The sequence below is a fragment of the Triticum urartu genome, chromosome 1, assembly GCF_003073215.2.
Source record: "Triticum urartu cultivar G1812 chromosome 1, Tu2.1, whole genome shotgun sequence".
NCBI classification, from domain to species: Eukaryota; Viridiplantae; Streptophyta; class Magnoliopsida; order Poales; family Poaceae; genus Triticum; species Triticum urartu.
Window position 1 is genome coordinate 532475104 of NC_053022.1, and position 11060 is coordinate 532486163.

Consider the following 11060-nt stretch of genomic DNA (forward strand, 5'->3'; position numbering starts at 1 on the left):
GTTGATACATTATTTTTTCTATGTTTATGCAATATCTTAGAGGCTTGATGGCAATGCCCCTCAATCAGTTTGCCTCCTACCAATTGGTGTGTGCTCGCATTGTGCCCGTTCAAAGGGAGGAACACATCTCATTTGATTGTTTAAGTATAAGCCAATCTCTTGCGACTGGATTATTATGATCTGATGGTTGTATGGTACTTGAGAAATAACGCTATCTTCACTATTAAGACGCCTGAAACTTGACATAATTCGTAACTTGTAGAGAGACGTTGAGTTTTCTTCTTTTGAAATACGATTTCTTGCATAGCAGTTTCGGTTCACTACTTCTTCCATTGAGCAACGGTAACTTAATCGTTTGCTGTGATGAATCACAAGGGCGGTATATATCATAGTAAGTTGGTTGTTGTAGAAGGCTGATTTCCCTGATTATAAATCCTAAACTGATCATAAACTCTGAGCAAACATATTCATTGTTCATTTTCCTGTAGCATGGTTGTGTGTTGATTAGTCTCGAATATTTTAATGCCATAATTTTGTGTCGTGTCCATTCGAGAGAGACTTGAATCCCTTGTTTGAATATTACAGGAGAGCATGTGTAGAGAGAGAAAAACCTGGAAGTCATGGTTGTTACAGTCTGAGGGAACTTGCTATTCTCAAGGGCCACGTGGAGTCGGTTGTCAAGCTGAAGGGCCTCGACATTAATACCATCCAGCAGCCCGTACATGGTGTGATGATCTGGACTTCCATGATTGCCTTCTTGGCTACAGCTACTTAGGCGAGTCCCTGATCTCTCTTTCCTCCCGTGTCTACTCTAGGAATTAGCTTTTGAGCTATGGTCATCGAGCCAGTGATATAGTGCATGTGGTCTTCGGTGACAGTCTTCTGGCCATCAGGTCGATGGTTCAATTGTTTGGAACTGTGGTGGTCTTCTTGCCACCACGAGCTTGCTTCGAGTCTATGCAGTATATATCTAGACACAGATTTTGATCACTTCTTTCTGCAGGTCTACCATTGAGGGCCAGCATGGAGCTCCGTGGTGACAACTTGGTGCCATACTTTGGCCCATCTCAACTACAACTACTTATGTGAGTCCCTTAGTTTCTCTTTCCTCTTGTGTCTTCTCCTGGAGCTAGCTTTTAAGCCATGGCCGTCTAGCCATAAGAGCTAAAAAACCTAGGCATGTGGTGAGATACATAGGTACATTCTTGTCGAGAACGATGGGATAATTGGGTGTCATGCAGGAGATGTGTTTGATGCAGGTATGAGTCAATTCAAGTAAAGGTTAGGCCCGTGAGCGCTCTGCGAGCTAGAGATCGGCCCCTTTTTTTGATATAGATAGATAGATAGATAGATATAGATTAAATATAGATATAGATAGATAAATAGATAGATAGATAGATAGATAGATATAGATTATTAGGTATAGATATAGTGTATCTGTACTGTTATAATTGATGAATAGATTAAAAATTTCTTTCTGAAAAAAACATATGTATTGCCAAATGAAAAAAAACGATGCATACGTTTCGCAATCGATCATGTGCACTGAAAAGAAAAGAAAAGAAAAGAAAAGAATCGATGGAGAGCACGGAGCACAGCCGGCAGCCCGTCACCGCCAATCGCGCTCTTTCCACCTGCTGCGCCGAACCACCGTCGTCGGCTACTACTACTAGTCATACCGCACGCGGTACCCCGAGCCCAGTCCACGTCTTCCTTGCTGCTCCGGTGGTTCGCCTCGCAACCACTCGGAAGACGCTAACCCTGCCGGGCCGTTCCGAGCGTCGGTCGGTTGGCTCCGCCGCACACTCCCGGCCTAACTCCAACTAACCACGTGAAAAATCTAAACAGTCAACGCGCTTACTGCTGCTTATACTGACAGCGTGGACCTGTGTGCTCGGCCGCTGCGTGCCAAACCGAAAGCGACTCGTCGTCCAGCCACCCCTTATAACACAGCGGCCTTCCCTAATTTTCAGCCACCTACCTACCCGCGCGCACAAGCCGCGAGCGAGGCACCCAACCACCGCCGGCGGCCGCGGTCGGCAATGGAGCACTACGAGAGGCTGGAGAAGATCGGCGAGGGCGCCTCGGGCGTCGTCTACAAGGCGCGGGACCGCCGCACGGGCGCCACCGTCGCCGTCAAGCGCCTCCGCGGCGGCGGCTTCGGCGACCACGACGGCAGCCGGCTCTCCGAGGACCTCCTCCGCGAGGCCGCGTGCCTCGAGGCCTGCCGCGGCCACCCGTCCGTCGTCGAGCTGCGGGCCGCGCACCGCGACGGCGCGGGCGGCGCGTTCCTCGTGATGGAGTACGTCGGGCCCAGCGTGGCGCAGGTCATGCGGGAGCGCGGCCGGCCCTTCCCCGAGGCCGACGCGCGCCGGCTCATGCGCCAGCTCCTGGACGGCGCCAGGGCGATGCACGACCTCGGGGTCCTGCACCGCGACCTCAAGCCGGACAACGTCCTCGTCGACGCCCACGGCGACCTCAAGATCTGCGACTTCGGGATGTCGCGCTTCGCCGCCGGAGGTGCCGCGACGGCGCCGCCCTACACGTCGCCCGTGGTCACGCTGTGGTACCGCGCGCCGGAGCTCCTGCTTGGCTCCACGGAGTACGACGCGCGGGTGGACACGTGGGCGCTCGGGTGCATCATGGCCGAGCTGCTCGCCGGCGCGCCGCTGCTGCCGGGGAGGTCGGAGATGGACCAGCTGAACAGGGCGTTCGACACGGTCGGGGCCGACGACATGACGGACTGGCCCGGCTTCAGCCGGCTCCCTCGCGCCGGCTCGCCGCTCTGCCAGCGCAGCAGGCCGCCGAGCCGGCTGCGGGAGATGTTCCCGTCGCTCTCCGCCGCGGGCTTCGACGTCCTCAGCGGGCTGCTGGCATGCAGGCCGGACAGGAGGCTCACGGCTGCGGACGCGCTCCGGCGGCCCTGGTTCACGGACGCCGAGTCGGCCGACGCCGACCAGCCTCTCAACGCCTGCCGCTTCACGGCGCGCGTCGGTGGCGTCGCTGACGCCATCGTTGTGTAGAAAGCTCTAGATTCGCCATGATTCAACATTCTTTTAATCGGCTGGAGATTCGCTTGGCAGAGTGTACAGTTTTGGTGGCGGCTTTGGCGCTCCTGTCCTCTCATCTGCGTTGTTGCACTGTCGTCTTCAGTTCCGTTTAGGCTGGTGGGATAGCCGGTGAAGTGGCACGGGTTCCTCGAGGGTCCTGCCGATTAGTTCATCATTTTTTTCCTCCTCTTGTTTATGTTGTCCTTGCAAAGCAATCGCAGCGAGCATCTTGTGATACTGTAAACAAAGCAATACTACAATAGGGGCAAAGCTCTCATGTCCGTGAAAAACTGTCCTTGTTGCTTCAAATCTGTCCGAATTTCACAAGCTGCCTGCAAGCATACACACTGAGAGCACACCCAGACTGGTAGCTGCACACCAAAACACCACGCGCGCACAGATACTTGCCGACAAGAATAAATTGTTGGAAACCTAGTAGGCCAGAGCGTTAGGCTCTCAGAGATGGTCCTGCCTATGGTGTCCAGAGACGTCGGCCGTCGGTGTAGCCATCGGGACGCCGGCCACGTCTCCCGTCCCGTCCCGGCTCAAGTTGGTCCCAGTGCTGAAAAATGAAGCAGTACTAGGCGCCAAACCCGCCATGTGTGGCGACCGTGCCTCACGTGTGATCCCGGCGAGCCACCGGGGAAACCGCGCGCGACTTCCACGAGCACGCCGCCTCGTGGCCTCGTCGGCGGCGTACGGACGCGCGACCCAGCTGGTCCCCAAGATCGCATGGTGACCCGTCGTGATTTCGCCGCTCTCCACTCCACGTGATGTTGTTGCCCCGGGCTGCTCACTGCATATCTCACGCTCAGTACAACGAACGGAGCCGCACACACGGCTTCCCAAGCCAGCCGCCGCCGTGGTTCAATGGTGAACCTGGACGAGGAGCGTTAGGCTCTTTTGATCAGGGATCATACAAACTAGAAGGAAAAGACAGCGCGTTGCCGCGTCCGGTCTAATACAATCAACGATAAATAAATATCTTTTTAGTGAAAATGTATAAATATAGTACAAATAATGAAAACAGTAGTACCACTTGCTCACTCTCTTGCAAAATGCTCACTCAGACATACTCACATAAATATAGAGAAGTAAAGAAAGAAACATAATTATGTGAGTTGTAGCAAGAATATGTACACCACTCAAGAGATAGAACACAGGACCCTGTAAAAAAAAGTTTAAACTCTCAAATACTTAGTTAGACGATTAAAATATGACCAAAATTATGACATGCCATGAAAGGTAAATTGTGTACATGATTCTATGAAGATTCAATAAAAGAACTGAACAAATTTCCGACAATCTGTAGACAATGTATGACATATATGATCAGCAATGCAAACTCAAGAAATGATTATTCATGACTTGATTAGCCATCGAGACAAGGTCACATATTTATTGTAATGAAATCAAATAGACTTTTCTGCATTAGTTATCCCACAGTCAGTAATGGTTGGTATAATTATGTCCTGAGAAATTCAATCAATTCGATCGAGTACAATTGATACTATGTAAATGGAAGAATATTCTGCCGATAAATTCTAAATAATGAACACAAAAAATAGAGCAAGGTGAGATCTTAAACGGTTTATATGCCATTTTTTATCTAAGAATCAGACCCATATTACATAAAATAAAATATAAACATAAATAAATGGCATGAATACCACCAATAATTTTGAGTATATATCTAATTGCAGAAATGGCCATCTCTAAACATATAGTTTTTCATCTTCACTGTACTTCACATGCTATTTTATCATTGTACAGTCATGACTTTTCTGCACTCTAACGACTTCAGGTGAGGCTAGACACATATAGCTCCTTTTCAGTTGATGCATCCAACCATCTACCAAATAAACACACGCACTTGCTTACATAATACATTCTCTTAATATTAATGACATATAAACAAATAAAGTGTAGAGAAAAGGTTCACAAATAAATACACACATGATCTTTTTATCAGTAATTAGGTGGCATCCAACAAAATGCGTCTAACTCATCATACCACCCTCATTAACCATCGAATTGTTCCTCACGGTATCAACCGCAGCTGCCACCATCGCTGAGTCAAGCACCACTAACAGCAGCAGCGACATCGGCGACTGATGCGAGAGTTAACATGGGTATCACGTGCAATTACTGTGTGAGATGTAGGTAGTCTTTCACCTCATGGGCCAGCATTGGGTGGCCACATAAATATGCATCGACGGGGAGGTTACGTGGCTTGCAAGTTAACAATGGACTTGAGAGGCGACATTGGGAATGGAGGGGCTCCGTATTCCAAGGGGCTTAATGGAGCCATATGAGTGTGCGGAGAGGTGGGTAAAATTTCAGTGAAACGTAGTATGTTTTTGGTAGAATACAGATCGAGGGAAGCGGAGGGAGAGAAATGATGTCGTGTGGCTTAGCGCGCGTGATGCTATGGTGGGCGCTGGCGGCAGAGAAAGGATAAGTGAGAGAGTTGTCATAAATTACATGTAGCTTTGAGCTCACCATATTTTCTTTTTTTAGAAAAAATGAAACAACATGTCTAAGTTTCATCATTTGGAATAAAAGCATACAACTACGTGTACATGCTCTTGAAATTTCGTAAGCATTTTGTATTTTGGGCTACACAAAAAAGAGATTTTAAGGGGAATAAAGTTATTTTCTTTTTCATAGTCACAATTTTCTTTTTTGTGTAGCTGGGAATATCATTTTTTCACAGAAAATTTAGCATATATATATACAAAACTAATTTCCTGCCGACCGGAATTTCGCTTCGGATCCGAACGACGTGGTTACTGTTCGATCCAAATCGAACCATCAACAGCGACCCTCGTCCAACTGTCACAATTATCGTCTGCGGCCCCACTAATGTCTGGTCAACTCCGTAAATCACTCTTGATTTATAACTGTCCTAATATAATTGACGCGGCCCCATGTCAGATCGGGATTACTCCACAAATCGCGCCCTGATTTTAACTGCCTTAGCTAAATCGCCAACTGCTCTATCCAGTCAACTCATCACGTCGGTGTAGGCAAAAATTGTTACTCTTAATAAGACTTGAACCTACGACCTCTAGTAAATATTCCCGTGGCAATTACCAGTCGGACTAGCTCTCTTCTTTGATATACAAATAAGGTACATTCCACTTGTATGATATGAATACGAAAAATAAAGCTAGGAAGGTTGTCTTCAGATATGGGAATTTACATACAAGCATCATGTTAATTTTGAGCCGGCAAAAAATCGTTAAAACATATCTCATCTGAAAATACTAGTCAGAGAAATGGATGTATCTAGATGTATTTTAGTTCTAGATACATCCATTTGTATCAATTTCTTCGACAAATATTTCTAGACGGAGGAGTACCTCGGTAATATATATGTAAGTCGCATGGTATTTTACACAGCGCATGCCTCATAACTTATGCACCCAGGGCTGATTACTTTTTGACCTAGAGATAAAAGTTGTTGCAAAATATACCTCCGGTAAATTCTGTGTCAATTGCATGGCTATATATGCACCGCAGACTTGATAACTTAGATACAAATACCGCGGTAATTTTGACCCAGGTGCGAAAAAGTTATTTCAAAAATACCCCCTGCCACATCGATGTAAATAGATGATAATATACACATCACAGGCTTGATAACTTACGTACAAATACCATGATAACTTTTGAACCGGAGAAAAAAATAATTGTTGAAACCATGCCTCTAGTAACTACTGTGGAAATAGCACGGAAAATCATGCACTGTAGACCTGATAACTCAGGTACAAACATCATGGTAACATTTTAATCCAGAAGAAAAAGATGTTGAAAACATGCCCCGATAACTTATGTGTAAATTACATGGTAATATATGAATAGCTGACCCGACTTACGCACAAACTAACTTTTGACCAGGGCAAAAAATTGTTGAAAACATACCCACGGTAAATTCTGGTAAATAACACATGGTAACATACACACAATAGAGCTGATAACTCACGCACAAATACCACGGTAACTTTTCCCCCCGCCCACCTACCCTAGATAACTTCCGTGCAAGTAGCATGGTACTATACGCATCGTATACATGATAACTCATGCACAAACACCACGGTAACTCACGCATAAACACCACAGTAACATTGATTGGGGGTGGGGGAGGGGAGGAAGTTGTTTGAAAATATACATCCATCCTCCCGATAACTTTCATGTAAATAGCACGGTATATATGCACTGTAGATTTGATAACTCACATATAAACACCATATAACTTTGACCCAAGGGAGGAAGTTGTTTGAAAACATACCCTCAATATCTTAGGTATAAATAGTGTGATAATATACGGAACACAGACGTGGTAATTCATGCACAAACATCACAGTAACTTTGTCCTGGAAAACATGTTGCTGAAAGTGTACCACGGTAACTCATGTGTAAATAGCATGATAATATACACACATCAAAGATGATAACTTACTTATCCTGGGCCTGGTAACTACTAATTTGCAGGAAAATAAATCGTCAGAACATATCAATATGTGATCTAATTTTGTAGGTCTTGTCGTGACAGACTTTTTATGTGAAAACGATTTTTGATCGGACTGACGATACGAGCTATATAAGTTTTGTAATAGAGCAGAAACTAGGATGCCATCAAATTTCCCCCCTCTAGTGCACGCACTCTAATGTATGCACACATGTGCATATGATGAGAAGGTTGGTGGAACAATTTTTATGCCTTGATGATTTTGTGTAATCAACATAATAACTTATGTTCAACTGACATGATAACTTTCGTAGCTCACGCGTGATAACTTTTTACCCGAAAAAAAGTCATCGGAACATATCAATATGGGATCTAGTTTTGAAAGTCTCGTCGCGACAAATCATTTATGTGAAAAGAGTTTTTGGATCGGACCAACGGTTTGAGTTACAAAATATTTTGAAGTTTTGAAATATAAGAGAATCTAGAGTGATGTCATCAGTTTTGTCTTACATGCATGCATGTAATTAGGCTTTCTAATAAGTACCATGCACACGTACATGAAGAAAGAGATGCACTAATAATCACATGCATGTGAAGAGAAATCTCGTTGCATGCACTCGTGAAGCTAGGAATGGTCGTGCGGTTTTGTTGCTTAAATTCAGAACGGTTGGAAGTTAGCACAGTCCATATATATATATATATATATATATATATATATAACATGTGTATGTATTCAACTTTTTTTTGTAGTTGTGAACTATAGATGTGGTCCCATCGCAAAAAACAACTATAGATGGGGTCCATGATCCACCATGGTGTAGTATAAAGATTAGTATTTAACTAAATGATATCAAAGTGGGGTCCATTTTAATGTGGACATGTGAAGTAAGGAGAAGGCAAGAATTATAGGGAGCTTAGTATTTGTAGAGATTTGAACCTAATAATATCAAAATCATTTCAAATCAATCCTAAAGCAAACATACAACAATTTCATCAATCCAGAACATAAGATTGTAGCATAGTTCATCAAATCCACAAGACCAAGTGCGCGAGGATGGTTTATGTCGAATGCCTTGTGCACGAGGATGATGAAATCGGGCGGCTGCTCGTTGGAGCAAAGATGATAGTCGCGCCGGTCTCAGAGGCCTCTCCTTCGCCTCATTGATGTGTGCTAGTTGGGGGTTGCCCGTAATTTTGACGACGCGTCACCGGCGACGCCGAGCAAAGCATCGGCCGCTCGGCTCGGTAGCGGCGGTTACACAACTGCCCGCTGCAGCTCTGACGGTCAGAAGTCCTGCTTCAGACGACAGCCACGAGCTGTAGGAGGCATTACGAACGCCAACGCTCCGACAAACATCCAAATCAATGCCGCGACGGGTCCTTCGGCGACCGTGGGTGGCGGGGTCGCGTGGAATTCAGCGAAGGATGAATGAGCGGTGGCCGCAACCTTGCCAGGCAAAATCACCGGTGGCGGTGCTCGGGTGGAGGAGCGGGTGCGCACCAAGAATATTCCGCGCGATAGTTGAGGCTGCGCGACCGCTCGCCGTTTTCTTGAGCGGCATGATGCAAATTTGCATCACTTGCTGCCCTGTTTTACATCATGCCCTATCCTCGAGTAAATTTTTTTTTTTGCATCTCCATCATCTATCGGAATATCATTTTTGTCCTCCTCTGATGTAATATTTATTTCATCTACATCATTTGCTGGAGATGCTATAAGATGCTCGGTTTTGTTTTGAAAAAGGGATTGCCCCGCCCAATGCACATGCAGAGAATCTAATTTATTAAAAAGAATAAGTAGTTTTAGTACCCCGTAAAGTCAACTGAAGAAAAGAAAAGAACACAATCGGTTGTTAAAAATCATTACATGAGTCAACCATGTAATAATCTGTTGACACAATAGGCAAACCGGTTGAAAAGTGCAGGCGCGGCCATCTTCAGACGGTTGAACCCAAAGCATGTGCTCCTGGGCATCACACACCGAAGTAGAGCGTATGGTACCGCGCGGCTCGCGCCGGAGCTCCTGCTGGCGTCGACGGAGTACAACGCGCGGGTGGGCACGTGGGCGCTCGGGTGCATCATGGCCGAGCTCCTCGCCGGCGCGCCGCTGCTGCCCGGGAGGTCGGAGATGGACCAGCTGAACAGGGTGTTCGACACGGTCGGGACTGACGATATGACGGGCTGGCCCGGCTTCTGCCGGCTCGCCGCTCTGCCAGCGCAGCAGGCCGCCCAGCCGGCTCTTGGAGATGTTCCCTGAACTGTCCGCCGCCGGCTTTGACGTCCTCAGCGGACTGCTGGCATGCAGGCCGGACAGGAGGCTCACCGCCGCGGCCGCGCTTCTGGTTCACGGACGCCGAGTCACCCGATGTTCACCAGAGGCGCAACCCATGTGGCGGTCGCTTCACGGCGCGTGCCGGTGGCGTTGCGGACGCGATCGTTGTATAGAAAACTCTGGATTCGTCAGGATTCAATATTCTTTTAACCAGCTGAGGATTCGCTTGGCAGAGTGTACAGGTTTGGTGGCGGCTTTGTGGCTCCTGTCCTCTGCGTTGTTGCACTGTCGTGTTCACCTCCGTTAAGTTGGTGGGATAGCTGGTGAAGTGGCACGAGTTCCTTTTACCCCGCAAAAAAAAAAAAAGTGGCACGAGTTCCTTGAGTTCCTCCCTTTTTCTTCTTATTTATGTTGTCCTCGCAAGCAATCGCAACGAACATCTTGTGTTCCTTGTGTAGTACAAACAAAGCAACGGTGGCAAAGCTCTTATGGACGATTCTTCATGGTTGCTTCAAATCTGTACGGATTTGATTAGGAATAAATTTCAGGAGCCGCAAGCATACACACTGCGATAGCACGCCCACACTAGTAGTTACACCACAACACCACAACACCACGCGCGCACACAGGCACATGCCGGCAAGAATAAATTGTCGGAAACCTAGTAGGCCAGAGCAGAGCATCAGGCTCGGAGATTCCCGCGAGAATTTGATACTAGTAAGCTCATGGAGTCATGATTTGCTTGGATATAGCAATGCTTATGACGCCTCTGCCGTCGCCGTCGAAACATATATACCATCACAACATCATCACCGTAGAAACAGTCGTGACATCGTCGCACACTACCACGGAAGGAGAGAACACTATCACAACATTGTCGAAGTAGCCAGGCTTTCGTCGGAGCATCACCACGATCATCCAAGCATGCCTTCGCAGCATCGCCACGACCATTTGAAGCACGTAGCCATCACAGTTCGTCGCAACATCATCGCAGCCGTTGAAGCATGCCGTCACCACATCATCGAAGTAGCCAGGTTGCCGTCGTAGCATCATTGCGGGCGTCGAAGCACCCGCCGCAGCGGTCGCAACATCATTGAAACAGACATGTTGTCGCAATGGCATCGCCGCAACCGTCAAAGCGTACCACGAGCGTTAAAGCATGTCATTGCAACATTGTCGAAACAGCCGGGTTCCCATCGCAGCATCGCCGCGGCCGTTGAAGCATGCCGTCGCGCTATCGCCATGGCATTCGCAGCATGTCGTT

At 47.2% G+C, this 11060-nt stretch overlaps 1 protein-coding gene and 1 pseudogene across 1 annotated transcript; both read left to right on the forward strand.

The window, feature by feature from the left end:
* The first annotated feature begins 352 nt into the window (after positions 1–352).
* LOC125533275 lies at positions 353–464 on the forward strand (annotated as a pseudogene).
* A 1235-nt stretch (positions 465–1699) lies between these two features.
* LOC125526619 (putative cyclin-dependent kinase F-2) lies at positions 1700–3359 on the forward strand. Its single transcript, XM_048691279.1, has one exon. The coding sequence runs from the start codon at positions 2043–2045 to the stop codon at positions 3021–3023; it is 981 nt and encodes a 326-aa protein (XP_048547236.1). The 5' UTR covers positions 1700–2042; the 3' UTR covers positions 3024–3359.
* The last annotated feature ends 7701 nt before the right edge of the window (positions 3360–11060 follow it).